The 19,143-nt window shown below is 35.4% G+C and overlaps 1 protein-coding gene across 3 annotated transcripts in view; it reads left to right on the forward strand.

Moving 5' to 3' along the window:
• LOC125661113 (dynein axonemal heavy chain 6-like) overlaps positions 1-19,143 on the forward strand; it is a 73,526-nt gene that overhangs the window by 37,786 nt on the left and 16,597 nt on the right. For 2 of the 3 annotated variants that reach the window (XM_056148138.1, XM_056148140.1), the window contains 19 exons: positions 128-352; positions 892-1,113; positions 1,581-1,886; positions 2,653-2,784; positions 3,521-3,692; positions 4,191-4,354; positions 4,582-4,713; positions 4,865-5,025; positions 5,404-5,554; positions 7,044-7,225; positions 7,779-7,965; positions 8,257-8,411; positions 9,100-9,280; positions 9,687-9,922; positions 10,166-10,328; positions 11,504-11,586; positions 17,045-17,282; positions 17,561-17,863; positions 18,498-18,683. In XM_056148138.1, the coding sequence (XP_056004113.1) occupies positions 128-352; positions 892-1,113; positions 1,581-1,886; positions 2,653-2,784; positions 3,521-3,692; positions 4,191-4,354; positions 4,582-4,713; positions 4,865-5,025; positions 5,404-5,554; positions 7,044-7,225; positions 7,779-7,965; positions 8,257-8,411; positions 9,100-9,280; positions 9,687-9,922; positions 10,166-10,328; positions 11,504-11,586; positions 17,045-17,282; positions 17,561-17,863; positions 18,498-18,683 (3,579 nt within the window). Of the gene's footprint in view, positions 1-127; positions 353-891; positions 1,114-1,580; positions 1,887-2,652; positions 2,785-3,520; positions 3,693-4,190; positions 4,355-4,581; positions 4,714-4,864; positions 5,026-5,403; positions 5,555-7,043; positions 7,226-7,778; positions 7,966-8,256; positions 8,412-9,099; positions 9,281-9,686; positions 9,923-10,165; positions 10,329-11,503; positions 11,587-12,601; positions 12,685-17,044; positions 17,283-17,560; positions 17,864-18,497; positions 18,684-19,143 lie in introns of all 3 variants that reach the window. The other variant, XM_056148139.1, reaches the window with a different exon arrangement.

The following is a 19,143-nucleotide window of genomic DNA, read 5'->3' on the forward strand; positions in this document are numbered from 1 at the left end:
AAAGATAACTACATGTAAAGAGTTGAATTAACAGGGATCCCTCTTAATAAGTAAAGAGTTGAATTAACAGGGATCCCTCTTAAAAAGTAAAGAGTTGAATTAACACAGATCCCTCTTTGTCATGTAGGTTGACATCAGCAAAGTTGCCTCCCTCTGTTGTCTCCTGGAGTCCCTGCTGTTCCGTCGTGGTGGGCCTGATTTGAACCAGGATATGAACAAATTAAACCCCCTCCTGTGTACGACATTTGTCTTCTGTTACCTGTGGTGTATCGGAGGAAACATCACTGATAATTATTGGGATGCCTTTGACACGTACGTCAGGCAACAGTTCGAGGAGAATGGTGATGCAAAGGTTAGTCAACATTAGAGAAAATTTAGTGGAATAGCTGGATTCTTTAAGATAAATTTGGTTCTCTTGTGGCATACAGCTTTTACATGATAATCTTTCATATAAATTGAATGTATTCAGCTCTCCTGTATCATTCATATGAAATTTCCATACAACTGCTTTGAAAGTGAGCCTATTCTATAAATAGTGGGGTCACCAAATAAGGAAAACGTTCAGATTATCAATCAGTTTTCAAAAATATTGTATACAGTTTTACTTTTGCCTCATAATTGTTATTTTTGCCTATCTAAACTTGCAGATATTTTCATCCCATTTTAAATTTGTACGTACTCAGTTGTGTTAGAAGAGAGATAAGAGAAAACAGTTTCGCCCAGTCTTAAATTCACCCACTGAAAATGAGGTTGAAAGTGGCAAAATTAAAATGTGGGCAAATATTTCCAAAATCAGTGCTCACTGTGATATTTGATAAACAATTTCAATTGAGTGCCAAATCTCCGGTATATGTACTAAATGTAATCGCTTGTCTTTTGTGTTGGCAATAGCTCCCTAACGCAGGAGACCTATGGAGCTGCTACATGGACTTTGAGACCCGCCGCATGGACTTATGGGAGAAAATTGTCCCAGCTTTTAAATACGACAAGGAAGTGCCGTTCTTTGAGATGTTAGTGCCCACAGTGGACACCGTGCGATTTGGTTACCTCCTGGAGAAGTTCCTCTCCGTGAAACGTTCTGTTCTGTACACTGGAGAAACGGGAGTGGGAAAGGTAATCAAAATTCTCTGGTTAAATCTGCAATATAGTAATTTGAAATGAAGGCTTTGTTTTTAGGAGGAATAACACACCAGAGCAATCTGATATGAATGGAAAGTTCAGGATATGTACAATAACTTTTAAATTTACCTCATAAAGTAAAAAAAAAACAATTTTAGTTGAGAGTAATCTGGAAAAAAAAGTAACCCTCCCACTGCTAGATTCAAACCTATGATCTACATATCAGCAGCCGACATGTTAACCTACTAAGCTGTCCAGCTAGGAAATTAGATTTAAAAAGTATTGCTGATATTTGTATTTTCAACCATTTTTCAAAAGGAAGTCGGCCATTATGACTACGTGTCACTCCTCCTTAAATAAACTTCAGATTATGTGTTATTATGGATGCAAGTCTGCATACCATTTAACATAAATACATGAAAAAAAATTAGTGAAAAGGCAAAATATTTTGTTCTTTACAGTCTGTCGTTGCCAGAGGACTACTAAATGGGATTGCTGAGAAAGCCAACTATGTGCCCCAATTCATTAACTTTTCTGCTCAGACCAGTAGTAAACGAACACAGGAAATGATTGAAGGAAAACTGGAGAAAAGAAGAAAGAACATTATCGGTGCCCCAGTTGGCAAACGTGTGATAATTTTTGTGGACGATTTGAACATGCCTAAACTAGACACTTACGGGTCTCAGCCCCCAATAGAACTGCTGAGACAGTACCAGGACTTTGGAGGAATGTATGATAGGGAAAAATTATTCTGGAAAGAAATACAGGTAATGATTGCATTTATTTTCTTCTTCACCAGGTAACGATTCACGAGAGGCCCGTTTTGACCCGAAACTCCTCGTAACCATCTTTATTTGTGGTTACAAGGAGTTTCGAGTCAAAACGGGCTTAACCCGTGTAAGAATTGTAACCGTTTTCTTCTTCACCAGATGTGTAATGAATTCTTGTATCTTTTTCAATGGTCAGTATTACATGATCACTGCTATATAGTGACCTATTGTACTGTCATACGCAATGGTCAGTATCACATGATCACTGCTATATAGTGACCTATTGTACTGTCATACGCAATGGTCAGTATCACATGATCACTGCTATATAGTGACCTACTGTACTGTCATACGCAATGGTCAGTATCACATGATCACTGCTATATAGTGACCTACTGTACTGTCATACGCAATGGTCAGTATCACATGATCACTGCTATATAGTGACCTATTGTACTGTCATACGCAATGGATTATTGATATATGGTTTAATTGTCAAATTTCATGGTTAACCATCTTATTTCATGGTTTCTAGTTCTGCCTACTTTGATGACTTGATTTCTTGGTCTTATTTCAGCATGAAAACATAGAAATTCAACGTTTAACTAAATGATGATAAAACCGTTTTATGATAATGCAAATGTATTCATTCCTTTAGACAATGTTTTAACAGTTTTTTCCAACTAGGACAACATAGTTATCTGCCCTTCTTTAACCATTACATTTCAAATATTCATATTACATACATGTTTCACGTTTACAGGATGTAACATTATCTGCTGCCTGTGCGCCCCCTGGTGGTGGAAGGAATCCTGTCTCTCCGAGATTTTTCCGTCATTTTGCCATGTTGTCTATTCCGCCCCCCTCTGAACACAGCTTAAAACACATGTTTATGGTGAGTCAACTCTTTCTGTTGTAAATCATTACATGCCTGGACTCCGTTGTACAAAGGTTATATAACTTTAACTGACAATTAACTTGCCATGAACTCATACATTTATGTATATAGCGTTAACTTCACATCAGCTGTTAGTTAAACTAAACTAACTTTTCTGCAACTGGACCCAGGTCTAAAAAAAGGAAAGAAATAAGAGGTTCTGAAACCAATAAAGCCATTATTAGAAACAAGTTCTTGTTGTACTGTGCTTGGCGGTGTTCATGATTAGAAACAAGTTCTTGTTATTGTACTGTGCTTGGCGGTGTTCATGATTAGAAACAAGTTCTTGTTATTGTACTGTGCTTGGCGGTGTTCATGATTAGAAACAAGTTCTCGTTATTGTACTGTGCTTGGCGATGTTCATGATTAGAAACAAGTTCTCGTTATTGTACTGTGCTTGGCGGTGTTCATGATTAGAAACAAGTTCTCGTTATTGTACTGTGCTTGGCGGTGTGTTCTTTTCAGCTCCTTTGGCAAAGGAGACCTTCTGAAAAGTCAAGTACACCACAAAATATTTATAGTTATGGATCAACTTATATATATATATATAAAACCATTAAATTAAATCCAAGCTAAATTATCAAACACTTTACTTTCGCTAAATAATGTACACACCGAATATAATACATTTACTGTATTTCCTCTTCTGGTCCCTGTTTGCCAAGTTTGTGATAACATCAATTTTAAATTGTAGCAAATCCTTGCTGGATTTTTCATGGACTTTCCCCAAGCTGTGCGTCAGACAGCGGAGCCAATCTGTCAAGCCGCGGTGGAGATATACGGCAGGATGTCTACCGATCTTCTCCCTACCCCTGCTAAATCTCACTACGTCTTCAACCTCAGAGATCTCTCCAAATGCATTCAAGGTAGGAGAGTCTACGAACATAACGATTTCTAAAATTGGGTTTACTTATATACGAGACCGGTCATAGAAGCCTATAGCTATAGCGGGAGGCTTGGGTTTAACCTCAGTTGCCCTCAATTCTGCGGAAAAACCTAACACATTTAACATAGCCAATGACAGTCCTGTGTCCATGTGCTCGGCATTTAGAAGTGAGAATCATGTGGTCACTTAGATATGACCTTAGAAGTGAAGCCTCTGTGTTATCGTAGGTATTTCAATGATTCACTGCTATATTGTGAGAGCCTTGTATGCATCAAAATTTGTGGCACTTCACCGGAAGCTTGCGATGTCTCCACTGGAGTGTAAAATTCTCAGATGGGGAATAAAACAGAGAAACAAAAAACTTTTATGATGCAATTTATACTCTACTTATGTGTCTGTCCAGGTAGTTTTGAAACCAGTACATATGATATGAAATTCAATGTGTTTGTCATTTTTAAACCTGTTACATCTGTTTCAGGTTTGCTTCAGGCAGACACCGGAGTTATTCGTGATGGTAAGCAGATATTCCGTTTGTTCTGTCATGAGTCCATGAGAGTGTTCCACGATCGTCTCATTAATAACGAGGACAAGAAATATTTCCACACCATGCTCTCAGAAATGGCCAGCAAACACTTTGGGGAGGTAATGTCTAAAAGCAGAAACCTATAATTTTGGTTACTGTGTTCTAGGGCTAAACATTTTTATCAGTCAGCAAGATGGTGTTTTTCTTATTGTTGTATTTCTGTATTTTGGTAGATAATTGATAGTCATATATTTTGCTGCAAATTACATATGGGGATTCGAAATTGGAAATTGCTGTTCCTGAAGCAGAAAATTACAACATTTAAAGATTCTGATTTTCTTTACAGAATGTGGAACCTGAGAGTTTTACCCAGAATCCTATCATATTTGGAGATTTTATCAAGATTGGAGCAGAAAAGGCAGACAGGATATATGAAGAACTTAGTGATATGAAAAAACTTACCAATGTTTTACAAGATGTGAGTTTATTTCTGTTACAGAAATCTGTTATGTTCTTTTTATCATAAAGAGTTCAATTTGTGACCCTTGTTTAGTATCTATAGTTTTAATACCTCCATCATTTAGTTTTCCACTGCTTAGTTATAATTATCTATGTTGTTTTGTTTTCAGTATCTTGATGACTTTAACATGAACTCCTCTAAAGAAATGAAACTTGTATTCTTCTTGGACGCTATTGAGCATGTATCGCGTATCACTCGTATGATTCGTCAAGAACGTGGTAATGCACTTCTAGTCGGAGTAGGGGGGACTGGTAAACAGTCACTCACCAGGTAATTAACACTGATTAATCAATGCAGGTAAACTTTCACAAACCACTACATGTCCGATTCATTTGTTGTATACGTAAGAGTTATTCCCCTTAAAATACTTTTTTGAAGTTTTTGTAAACAATTTAGATGTTAAATATGTTCAGGACAGTGTGCATTGATATTCTATCTAGCAGACAATATAACTTTTCAAGATAACTTCCACTCAATTTGTTAATTATTTGTATTCAAGAGATTTTTAAAATAAAATAAATGTTCGCTTAAGAGTTAAGCAGATGACCATCAACAGTTTGTCAGCTAGCAGTTTTAAATAGTGCTGTAGAATTCAGTTCCGGGTGATTGTTTACTGTGTTGTTGATGAAGCTGATTTATCACACTCAGGTTGGCGTCCCATATCTGTGGTTATAAGTGTGTACAGATTGAGCTGAGTCGAGGTTATGGATACGTAGAGTTCCACGATGATCTGAAGAAATTGTATAACTACGCTGGAGTACAGAACACACACACAACATTCTTATTCACAGACACACAGGTAACTGTCAATTCAGGAAGTGATCTTACAGACGCACAGGTAACTGTCAATTCAGGAAGTGATCTTACAGACACACAGGTAACTGTCAATTCAGGAAGTGGTCTTACTCAGACACACAGGTAACTGTCAATTCAGGAAGTGGTCTTATTCACAGACACACAGGTAACTGTCAATTCAGGAAGTGGTCTTACTCACAGACACACAGGTAACTGTCAATTTGGGAAGTGGTCTTACTCACAGACACACAGGTAACTGTCAATTCAGGAAGTGGTCTTACTCAGACACACAGGTAACTGTCAATTCAGGAAGTGGTCTTACTCACAGACACAGGTAACTGTCAATTCAGGAAGTGGTCTAACTCACAGACACACAGGTAACTGTCAATTCAGGAAGTGGTCTTACTCACAGACACACAGGTAACTGTCAATTCAGGAAGTGGTCTTACTCACAGACACACAGGTAACTGTCAATTCAGGAAGTGGTCTTACTCACAGACACACAGGTAATGGTCAATTCAGTAAGTGGTCTTACTCACAGACACAGGTAACTGTCAATTCAGGAAGTGGTATTACTCACAGACACACAGGTAACTGTCAATTCAGGAAGTGGTCTTACTCACAGACACACAGGTATAAATGTAGCTGTCAATTCAGGAAGTGATATTACTCACAGACACACAGGTAACTGTCAATTCAGGAAGTGGTCTTACTCACAGACACACAGGTATAAATGTAGCTGTCAATTCAGGAAGTGGTCTTACTCACAGACACAGGTAACTGTCAATTCAGGAAGTGGTCTTATTCACAGACACACAGGTAACTGTCAATTCAGAAAGTGATCTTACAGATGCACAGGTAGCTGTCAATTCAGGAAGTGGTCTTACTCAGACACACAGGTAACTGTCAATTCAGGAAGTGGTCTTACTCACAGACACACAGGTAACTGTCAATTCAGGAAGTGGTATTACTCACAGACACACAGGTAACTGTCAATTCAGTAAGTGGTATTACTCACAGACACAGGTAACTGTCAATTCAGGAAGTGATATTACTCACAGACACACAGGTAACGGTCAATTCAGTAAGTGGTCTTACTCACAGACACAGGTAACTGTCAATTCGGGAAGTGATCTTACAGACACACAGGTAACTGTCAATTCAGTAATTGGTCTTACTCACAGACACACAGGTAACTGTCAATTCAGGAAGTGGTCTTACTCACAGACACACAGATAACTGTCAATTCAGGAAGTGGTCTTATTCACAGACACACAGGTAACTGTCAATTCAGGAAGTGGTCTTCAGAGCATATATACTGTAAATCAATGTAATATTTATGTTCAATGTTCATCTTAATGCTCAATAAACAATCAAAATCAAGAAGTGGTTTTTCTTTCAAGAGGAACATTCTCTAGAAAATTTCACACTAATGTCTGAGAATGAAAGGTCCTGTAATGTGTTTCTCATATTGATAACTTTCCCCACGTTAGATTGTTGTGGAGGAGTTCCTAGAAGATATCAACAATATCCTGAACTCTGGAGAGGTGCCTAACTTATTTGAACCAGACGAGTATGAACAACTGATTATCGGATGTCGTCCTGCAGCGAAGGAAGTTGGCATCGCCGAGGGCAACAGAGATGCCATCTATGACTTCTGCATCAATAGGGTCAGGTAGGTGGCGAATTTTTTACTTTAAACAAAATAGGTGCATATCAAGCCTCTTCATAAAACTTTCCTCTGACTCTCATGAATGTAGAAATGAATGAAATTCCATCATCACTGAAAAAAAAAATGTATCATTAAATTTGTTGTACATCAAGTAAAATTTGATATAATCAGTTTGACTCCAGAATTTGATGTAATCGTGTCTGGTTGTTTCATTGGAATGCTTAGTGCAACATATCAAACGGATGCTTCACTGGACAATCTCCACATTCTCTCTATTTTGGAGAAACAATCTCCACATTGTCTCTGTTTATAGAAGCAATCTCTATATAGTCTCTGTTTATAGAAACAATCTCCACATTGTCTCTGTTTATAGAAGCAATCTCCACATTGTCTCTGTTTATAGAAACAATCTCCACATTGTCTCTGTTTATAGAAGCAATCTCCACATTGTCTCTGTTTATAGAAACAATCTCCACATTGTCTCTGTTTATAGACACAATCTCCACATTGTCTCTGTTTATAGAAACAATCTCCACATTCCCCCTGTTTTTTGTAGGAACAATCTCCACATTGTCCTGTGCATGAGTCCCGTGGGAAGTGCCTTCAGAACACGATGTCGTATGTTTCCATCCCTCGTTAATTGCTGCACCATCGACTGGTTCACGGAATGGCCAAGAGAGGCTTTGCTAAGTGTCTCCACATCATTCTTTGAAAATGTGGAGCTCGGGGAGGAGAGTCTTAAGGTGACAGCCCTACAATGGTTTATAGTGCCTGTATTTTGGTTGACATGGCATTAAATCTCAAAATTTTGTGTTTTTTTTTACATCGTTTGTGTTGATGTCTAGGTTTGAAAATGTGTGTATCAGTAATTTCCTGACTTTGAGTTAAGAAAATATAAATGAAATTAACGAAACAATTCACACACACTTGTACGGAATAGTGGTTTAATAGGTTTAGTAATAAAATTGATATATTTATCTGATTTGATCCACTTTGAGTACAAATGAGGCATTGGATTAACTTTCCATTTTTAGCAAAAGATTGCAGAGATGTGCGTGGAGATACACACTAGCGTCAGTGACATGGCAGAGCGGTTCTACTCCGAGCTGAAGCGGCGCTATTACACTACCCCCACCAGCTATCTAGAACTCATCAGAATTTACCTCTCCATGCTTCAGGAGAAAACCAAGTGAGTTATCTCCCCTTATACAACCTCCAGTTTAATCATCAAAAGCTCTACTTCTCCTCAGATATCTCCCCCCCCCCCCCCCCCCCCCCTATGTTGAATTTTTACAAGACATTTAGATAAATTCAGTAGTAAAACATTTGGTGATGATAAACTGCTGTAAACCAATTTTTATTTGCAATCGAAAAATTTTCATGAGGTTCACGAGAACCTCGTTGTGAATACTTCTCACCGTGAAACAGTCCTTCCATACTTTCCGCACTTTTTCAAATGTCTAAGAACCTCCTAATTTCCATCCTTAGAGTATTATGTCAATCAACATTTAAAACGCATCTATTTTCTTATACTATCAAATATTTTTTCAAAGCCTTGAATTATTGATATTTCATTAAAATTTATTCAGTTTCAATGTTATGTTTAAGACATAACCTACTTTAAACATCTCCATTCTGTCAGTTGTGAAAAGTCATCGTGAACCAGTTTATGACTCGTAAATTGCAAAATAAAGACGTTAAAAACAAATAAAAGCTGGTTTACAGTAAATTGGGAAGAGTTAGTTTGTGATTCTGAAACAGTAAATTCAAATTTTGTAGTGATATGTTTTGAATTGAATGGATTTTAAAAAAGTGATGAAAAGGTTTTACATTGACATCAAGTACTAATTTCTGACATCTATACACACTGATTTTAGGCAACTAAAGATGGCTCGTGATCGTGTCGACAATGGTCTGAAAAAGATCCTAGAAACTAACGTGCTTGTCGACAAAATGAAGAAAGAATTGATTGCTCTAGAGCCAGAACTGAAAAAGAAATCAGAAGACACCAACAATTTGATGGAGAGACTCGTAGTGGACCAGGAAGCCGCAGACAAGGTCAGGGTCACATGATCACGTGACTTTCAAATGGGGTACCAGGAGAGAGCTCTATAGAGATTTGTGAAATCATGATTTCTATAAAATGCTTTATGATTATACAGTATAATGAATATTTTCTGCAGTTGTCCATGTTTTGCTGAATTTTACAGATACAAAAAAAAAAACCCAAAAATTTCAATCGCAATATATATATTATATATATATATATATATTATATATATTATATATATATATGCATGTATATAGGTATAATGCAACCGTAGAATCGGAAATGCAGAATATAATTTGCTAACATGTACGAATCAAATCGCAAAAATTTCCGACCATGGAAAATACCTGTTTTACGATAGTTTGTGAAACCCTTTTAAATATGTAACTGGTCTTGAACTTATAAATTTTGTAGGTCAGGAAAGTTGTGGTTGAGGATGAGGCTGTAGCGAAGACGAAGGCAGACGAGACTCAGGCCATTGCTGATGACGCTCAGCGGGACCTTGACCAGGCCCTGCCCGCCCTTGAAGCCGCCGTGAAGGCCCTGGATTCTCTCGACAAGAATGATATTGCTGAGATCCGTGTGTTTTCTAAACCTCCCGAACTTGTACAAACTGTCATGGAGGCAGTGTGTATTTTAAATAATTCAAAGTAAGTATGAAAATTCACAATCTGTAATGGATCTTACATTTTAAAAATTGAACTTAATATGAAGTTCATTATTTTAATCACATGAATTTGCACAATTTTTATATTTAGTTGCGTCTAAATGTTTACTGGATGTTATGTAAAACCTCTGACTATTTTCACATGAGAAGTTTTACATATTTTTTCTGGACTTGCGTACACAATGCCTTTCAGTTTCAGTTATTGAATTGTTTGTTAATTGTTCAGGACTGATTGGGCGTCAGCTAAAGTGCTCCTGGGAGACGCAAACTTTCTGAAGAACCTCCAGACGTATGATAAAGACAGCATTCCTGATTCAATGCTGAAAAAACTCAAGAAATATGTGGAGAACCCAAACTTTGTCCCGGAGAAAGTGGAAAAAGTATCCAAGGTACGACCATCGATTCCTTTCATGCCCCAATATCAAAAGATTTACTGCGTATCGTTTGTTTATTTGTGTATGTTAATATTTAAAACGCCCCAATATCAAAAGATTTCCTGTTACTGCTTGCCTACCTGTGTAAATTTATTCTTTGTAATAACTTTTAAATTGTACAAAGTTCACAACAAACTATAAGATCAAGGTTAATGCTTTATATTGACAAATCAAGGTCACATGAAGGTCAAATTCACAGCAGTTGGATTTGCCCATGATAGCTGGTCCTAGTTGGAGGATTGTATATTAAATATACGCATAATTATCACAATGAATGAACATTATACACATAATTATCACAATGAATGAACATTTTTCGCATAATTATCACAATGAATGAACATTATACGCATAATTATCACAATGAATGAACATTATATGCATAAATATCACAATGAATGAACATTTTACTCATAAATATCACAATGAATGAACATAATACGCATAATTATCACAATGAATGAACATTATACGCATAATTATCACAATGAATGAACATAATACGCATAATTATCACAATGAATGAACATTATACACATAATTATCACAATGAATGAACATTATACTCATAAATATCACAATGAATGAACATTTTTATGTCTGGTGCATACCCAGACATCTATGCTAATGGGTTGAAAATGCTTTCTTTTTGCAGATTTTTGCCACATCTTCTTCAATGATTTTTAATTTTAGCACTGTAGATTATACAGGGAACATGCAGGACATAACCTAATGTTATCATCATTGTTTGATTTTTTTTCAATTCTTTCAGGCAGATGATTAACGAGTATTTTCAATTTTGTTTTAGCGTACATAATATATATTGTCTTCTCATCTTTCTCTCTAATCTACAACTCTATAACTACATGGTGGTTTGAGAACCATTGCTGTTTTATACTCAATATTCAAAATCCTTCTACAGTATTTTCTTTTTCTGAAAAAAAAGCCCATTCTTATTGATAACAGTTCTCAAGTTTTTCTTACCGGAACTAAGAATTGGGTATCATCATATCTTTGCTTTGAAATAAATCTTTCAGTTGAAAATAACGCACTCTCAAATTTCTTAGCAGGACGAGATTTCGGGAACATTTGCTCTGTGATTAACACTCCTCTCTAACATTCCTATACAGGCTTGCAAGTCCATGTGTATGTGGGTACTGGCTATGGATTCTTATTCTCACGTGTTTAAGACGGTGGAGCCGAAACGTGCTAAGTAAGTCGGATTGGATCTGTGAAGCGCTGCGTAACACCATGTGAAGCCTGTGTGTTTTACCCACTCACAAATGTATACTGATTATGAATTGTGTTTGTGTTATGATGATGTTTTCATCAACATTGTGGTTTTCATGGGGATTATACACAAGATTTTAAATTGACCATTTTTTTGTCTTGTAGTAATATCTTTCGAAAATATGCCGTTTTGTATTGCTGTACTTTTATAGGCTAAAAAATTGTTTGCATGTTAAAAAAGGACTGTAGAAATCTCGGATCGAACACGAAACTTTCCACGGTCGTTTAACCTGAGACTTTCCACGTTCAGTATGTGAATGACCCATGAAAACTAGCAAAACTTGGTTAACACTAATCACTGTGACATGTACCTCTGTGTGTTTATGGCAAATCGAGCAATGCATCAACCTATTCAGTTAAGTTTGAGCACAAATTTGCTTCAATCTTAAAGCTGCATAACTGCGAAAACATTCAATACTAAAAGCTGCATAACTGCAAAATAATTTTTTTTCCAGCTGCTATTGCTCCCTTTTCCAATTTTTGGTTTGGTTTGGGGGATGAGGGGGGAGGTGTTAACAGTTATGTGTAATTTAACTGTTGTGAGTTAATCTATTGTTTGATTTTAACTTGCTCAGATCACAACATTCCTCAATTACAATTTAGAATTCTGAGATCCATTGTTACATCTTTTGACAAGCAGAGCATCTCTCTGCAAAAAATTAATTCATATATAGAATATGCCGCATTTGGAAATTTCAAGATTACAAACACCATCAGCACGAATGAATTCAACTGAGCATCGATATGCTAGTACAAGTGATCTTTGCAAGAAAAAAAGTCAGACTGTAGAAATTAATCAAGTAATAGCAATTTCAGGGGGCCGAAGGTGTGCATGAGTTGCGGTTTTTCTACAAGCATCTCTAAGATAGGCAGTTAAGGTTCAGTGAAAACGTACAAATGATCCTGTACTTCTAAGTGTTTGTGTGGACTTTTTACAGGCGTGTAAATCAATGTGTATGTGGGTCCTGGCCATGGATACGTATTCACAAGTTTTTCGCCTCGTTCAACCTAAAAAACAGAAGTAAGACTAGCATCTGTAGAGTAGTCACACATTCTCGGGGCGATCTCATAGGCTCTGTAGCTGTACTCTTAAGTAGATATATTAATATGCAGGTATTTATTTACCGGTACCTATAGATATATTGATATACAGGTATTTATTTACCTATAAATATATTGATATTCAGGTATTTATTTATCTGTATATATATTAATATACAGATATTTATTAATATGTAGCTATTTTCTGTTTTGTTTACTTTAGATATCAATACGTATTTCATAGTGTTATATTTCATAGCTATTTTCTTCGCTATTTACTTTTTCACTGTGTTGTCTTAGTAATTAGAGTGAAATTGATATAGAGAGCTGGACATAGTGCCAGCTTAATCCTTTTCTTATCATGTGTTGCGTTAGTTAAAGTGTGGTAAATTTCTTATCACGTTAGTTTTACTGTGGTATATTTCTTATCGTGTTAGCTTTAGCGTGGTATATTTCTTATCTTGTTAGTTTTAGCGTGGTATATTTCTTATCATGTTAGCTTTAGCATGGTATTTTGCTCATCTTGTTAGCTTTAGCGTAATATATGTTAGTTACAGTGTGGTATATCTTATTTCTTGTCGTTTTAGTTTCACTATGGTATATTACTTAAAGTGCTTCGTTAGTTTTAGTGTGGTATATTTCTTATCATGTTAGCTTTAGTGTGGTATATTTCTGATCATGTTAGTTTCAGCGTGGTATATTTCTTATCATGTTAGCTTTAGTGTGGTATATTTCTGATCATGTTAGTTTCAGTGTGGTATATTTCTGATCATGTTAGTTTCAGCGTGGTATATTTCTGATCATGTTAGCTTTAGTGTGGTATATTTCTTATCATGTTAGTTTCAGTGTGGTATATTTCTTATCATGTTAGTTACAGTGTGGTGTATTTCTTATCATGTTAGTTACAGTGTGGTGTATTTCTTATCATGTTAGTTTCAGTGTGGTGTATTTCTTATCATGTTAGTTACAGTGTGGTGTATTTCTTATCATGTTAGTTTCAGTGTGGTGTATTTCTTATCATGTTAGTTACAGTGTGGTGTATTTCTTATCATGTTAGTTTCAGTGTGGTGTATTTCTTATCATGTTAGTTACAGTGTGGTATATTTCTTATCATGTTAGTTACAGTGTGGTGTATTTCTTATCATGTTAGTTTCAGTGTGGTGTATTTCTTATCATGTAAGTTACAGTGTGGTGTATTTCTTATCATGTAAGTTACAGTGTGGTGTATTTCTTATCATGTAAGTTACAGTGTGGTGTATTTCTTATCATGTTAGTTACAGTGTGGTGTATTTCTTATCATGTTAGTTTCAGTGTGGTGTATTTCTTATCACGTTAGTTTCAGTGTGGTGTATTTCTTATCACGTTAGTTTCAGTGTGGTGTATTTCTTATCACGTTAGTTTCAGTGTGGTATATTTCTTATCATGTTAGTTTTGGTGTGGTATATTTCTTATCGTTTAGTTTTACTATGGTATATTTCTTAAAGTGCTTTGTTAGTTTTAGCGTGGTATATTTCTTATCGTGTTAGCTTTAGCGTACGTGGTATATTTTTTATCATGTTAGTTTCAGTGTGGTATATTTCTTACCATGTTAGTTTTGATGTGGTATATTTCTAATCGTTTTAGTTTCACTATGGTATATTTCTTAAAGTGCTTCGTCGGTGTCAGCATGATATATTTGTCGCGTTAGTTTTAGTGTGGTATATTTCCTAGACTTCATTCCTCTCTTTGTATAATATAGGTTTCTATTATCGCGTTAGTTTTAGTGTGGTATATTTCCTAGACTTCATTCCTCTCTTTGTATAATATAGGTTTCTATTATCGCGTTAGTTTCAGTGTGGTATATTTCCTAGACTTCATTCCTCTCTCTGTATAATATAGGTTTCTATTGTCGCGTTAGTTTCAGTGTGGTATATTTCCTAGACTTCATTCCTCTCTTTGTATAGTGGGTCTCTATTCTTAAACTAATTTATTAGATCACTGTTCGTTATCTTCACCTTTCATTTGCCAGAGAAAAATAATTAGATTACTGAAGTAACAAATCTATAATTTTATGTAATTTTCAAATAACATTGATTCTGTATATGGTATTTGCACATTTTCAATAAGTAACTTTACTTACAGGTACTTACTTGCATCAATTCTAATGCAGCTGTTTTGTAATCTGCATTTTGATTGGCTAATGTACTTAAGCATCAATTCTAATGCAGCTGTTTTGTAATCTGCATTTTGATTGGCTAATGTACTTAAGCATCAATTCTAATGCAGCTGTTTTGTAATCTGCGTTTTGATTGGCTAACATACTGAGGTTTGAGACAGGAAAGGTTTCCATTGTGACGTCATATAATAGAATGAAGCAAAAACATAACATGGAACACAAACATTTTGTGCCGTATTTCATATATTAAAAGATAAACAAAACTCTTCAAAATAAGGCGTAAACATCAAGTAAAATGCATAAATTGCATTGGAGTGGGAATAACTATCTGCTCATTTGTTATTAATGCAACCGCTAATTCTGATTTAAGAGACGAAAACATCCGTTTTATTGGCGATGTGTTAGCATTATACCAGTAAAACTCTGTTTACAACTATTAAATCAGCATTAATTTAAGGGTCGTAAATAATAAACAAATTCCCTCATTACAGAACACAAGGAAAGAATGAATTTGTGGTAAATAAAACAAAAATGATCATGGCATTAAAATATCTTTGAAAAATTCATGGGGGTTTACGAATAACTTAATTTCTAAAAAAAAAAAAAAAAAATCTACCAGAATAAATGAATATTTTTGTACAAAAACACTAGTAGTAAGAACAAATTTCATTAATTATATATTAATTATCAGTATACCTCGTGAATTTGATCCACAGAAACTCATTCACTTTCATTTGTGATTGAGCAAATTTTGTGTATATTCTGAAGTACATGTAGATATGTAGGTATAGGTTTTAGCAGGCAATAATTCCAATGTTATTAGTTACAACTGTTTTGATTGGACAAAAATAAAGCTGAACGATAGTTTACACATCAATAAATCCGAAAACTCGATGTATTCATACACTCCTGAAAACAAATAACATAGTGCGGAGAAACTCTTCAAATTTTTTCAATTGTTACTAAAGTGAATGAATTGGAATTATAAGAATCAAACATTCTTTTAAAAGAATTTATCAATGTGTAAACTCTGGACATTTTACTCACAAACTTAACATAAAAATGCTTCGCACTTTTATTCAGTTTGTGAGTAAAATGTCCGGAGTTTACACATCGATAAATTCTTCAAAAAGAATGTTTAATCCTGTAATGAAAACACCTGATATACACACTAGTATCAGGTCTCATGACACAAGAAATTTATCGTATATTTAATTCATTGAGTGGAATTTTTTTTCTGTGTGAATTGTTTCAATGTTGTCGAACATTTATGAAGCTTTTGCGAGGAAAGCTGAGGGATTTCTATAAATTCTGATTCATGTCATCCAGCATGTACCTATAAGTACACACATACAGTCAAACACTCTCATAGTGAAGTGCCAGGAACAAAGAAATTCAATTTTCAGATTGATTCCTTATAAATGTCCAGTAAGTTCATAATATGATTTAATTAAAACTACTGGTAATGAAAATCTCTTCACTGCAAGTGAGAATTCATTTTATTCACTGCAAGCAATGTTGTACTGTAAGCATGAATTCATTATAATGTAAAACTTAGGCGGTACCAATTTTGATGCACCAGATGCGCATTTCGACAAATAATGTCTCTTCAGTGATGCTCAACTAAAATGTTTGAAATCCGAAATAACGATAAACTTGCTAGAGCTATTTTAGGGAAAAACAGAGTGCCAAAAAGTGGAGTCAAATTCGTCTAAGGATAAGAGCTATGCATGAGGGAAATAATCCTTAATTTTGAAATGAATAATTTCTAAATTTTATCACAGCAATTGAATATACATATTATAAGTGTGTTCTCTGTAACCATGTTTTACTGTAAGTGTGAATTCATTATAAGCGTGTTTGCTGTAACTTCGCTATAATGTACTAACATAGCACTAACGAACATATATAGATCATGCTGTAGAATTCTTTCTTTATATACTTGAAATCATCACTGTCTAATTATTGTTGTAATTGAATGCATGATTATCAGAGCACACACATTTCAATCGCAATTTTATTTCAATTATTTTCTGAAATTTCTTTCAAATTTGATATATTTTGTTTGATTGGAAAATATATTGATAAATATTTTATGCAAGATTTCAGAATGCTAACATGTACCTTATATTTTGCTGTCTGAATTTAAATTTGACCCCATGCACTTGTAACTTTTGATTGACAGGTTGGCAGAGGCCCAGAATGAGTTAGATATGGTGATGAAGATGTTGAAAGAGAAACAAGACCAGCTGGCAGAAGTGGAAGCCAAGATAGCTGAACTGCAGGCCACCTATGACAACAGCGTCCGAGAGAAACAGAAGCTGGAGAGGAATATCGCCACTACCGCCGCACGTCTAAAACGCGCTGCCAAGCTGACCACAGCCCTGGGAGATGAGCAGGTCCGCTGGGCAGAAACTGTCAAGGTTTGTACATGTGACAAATTTATTTTTAAAAAATCAATCAGAGTTTTCTTGTACAGGATATCGATTCTCCAAGCAAAATTGACTGCAGTAGTTATTATGCTAAAATTTTATTTAACACATATGATGAGACGTTTGTGAACAAAGAATACATTGATATAAAAAATTGATAACTGAAAGTTTTGTCAAATTAAAATTTTTTTTTTTTTTTTTTTTTTTTGTGGATGGAATTGCCACTTAAATAAAAGTTTTTATATAATGCTTACATTCTTTGATTTCAGGACTTCAACAAGCAGATTGGTAACGTTGTGGGGGACGTCTTTGTATCCACAGCCTGTGTTGCGTACTATGGAGCCTTCACTAGCAACTACAGACATGAACTGATAGAAATGTGGACCAATCGCTGCATAGAACTAGAAATCCCCGTAACACCCGGGATGACAATCATTAACGTTTTGGCAGATCCGTTTGAGATTCGACAGTGGAATTCTGACGGTCTTCCCAAAGATCAACTGTCCACAGAGAATGCCATTCTTGTCACCAGAGGGCGTCGCTGGCCTTTGATGATTGATCCTCAGGAGCAGGTAGCCATTTTTCTGACAAATAAGAGCTCTTTTGTATAGGAGGTGCATTCAGTGGTACTGTGAATGTCTAAGTGGACAGAGTGCACCTACAATCAATGAGCAAGACGATGAAATAAATGAAAAGTTATGTCTAAAGATGTAAATGTAGGAAATTTATGTAAATTACTATAGAGAGAAATGTTTTGTTAATTTAAAAAATGAAAACATAAAAACAATGGCTGCATATTTACATATTCTAGATATTTGGTTCATGTATATGATAACGATAAATAAGAATTTCATGTACATATATGCTCCCTGAATACTTATCACTTTGTGTATCAATTAAGATCGAGTTAGGTTGATGGTACTGTATATGAGAAATTTGCTGTGCAAAAATTCACATATGCATTGGTGGGTATTTGTCCTACACCCCACTTGTAAACAAACTGTTTATACCTTACTGTGTATAAGAGTTGTTGAAAGGGAAATAACTCTGATGCATATCGAAACTTGAGTATTGTCCCTTGTTATAGTTATTTAGAATGTGTGAACTTGGGTTAATTTCTAGGCTTATTATTGTATGCAGCACTTTCTCTGTGGTCATGTGACACTGAAATATACCAGGTATATGTTTTGTGTCCACTTTTTCCAGGCCAACCGATGGATAAGAAACAAAGAAGCCAAGAATGGCCTGAAGATCATTAAGCTGACCGATGGTAATTTTTTGCGGACACTGGAGAACTGTATCCGGATCGGAATGCCTGTGTTGTGTGAAGACATTGGGGAGTTCCTGGACCCTGCTCTAGAGCCTGTCCTGCTCAAACAAACCTTCATGTCTGTAAGTTCCAGAAAAGCTGTTGACGATATACTGTTGAGGTGTCATTATGTACAGATTCTTTTGAAGTCTTTTAAGGAGGGATAACACCCCAGAGAGATCTGATATGGATGGAGCATGGAGGATATGTAAAATGATATTTTGAAATTGGAAAACTTCAAACGTACCTTATGTAGTTAAAAAATGCGGTTTTAGTATAAAGTAGTACAGTAATCTGGAAAAAATGAATTCAAAGCCCCTGCTAGACTGGAACACAAACTCCAGATCAGCTGATATTTATGTTTATCTAAAGGAAGTCGGCCATTAGGGAGATCTGTTATCCCTCCTTTATATATAAGTATCTATATATTAGATAGAACCGCCTGTCCTGATCTCTCAGTCAGTGATAGGAAATAGTAACATTTTCAGTTATCAAAAATTGTCATCTAAACCAATCCAAAATATTTATTTTTAAAAATCAGTA

The sequence above is a fragment of the Ostrea edulis genome, chromosome 8 (genome assembly GCF_947568905.1).
Source record: "Ostrea edulis chromosome 8, xbOstEdul1.1, whole genome shotgun sequence".
NCBI lineage: Eukaryota > Metazoa > Mollusca > Bivalvia > Ostreida > Ostreidae > Ostrea > Ostrea edulis.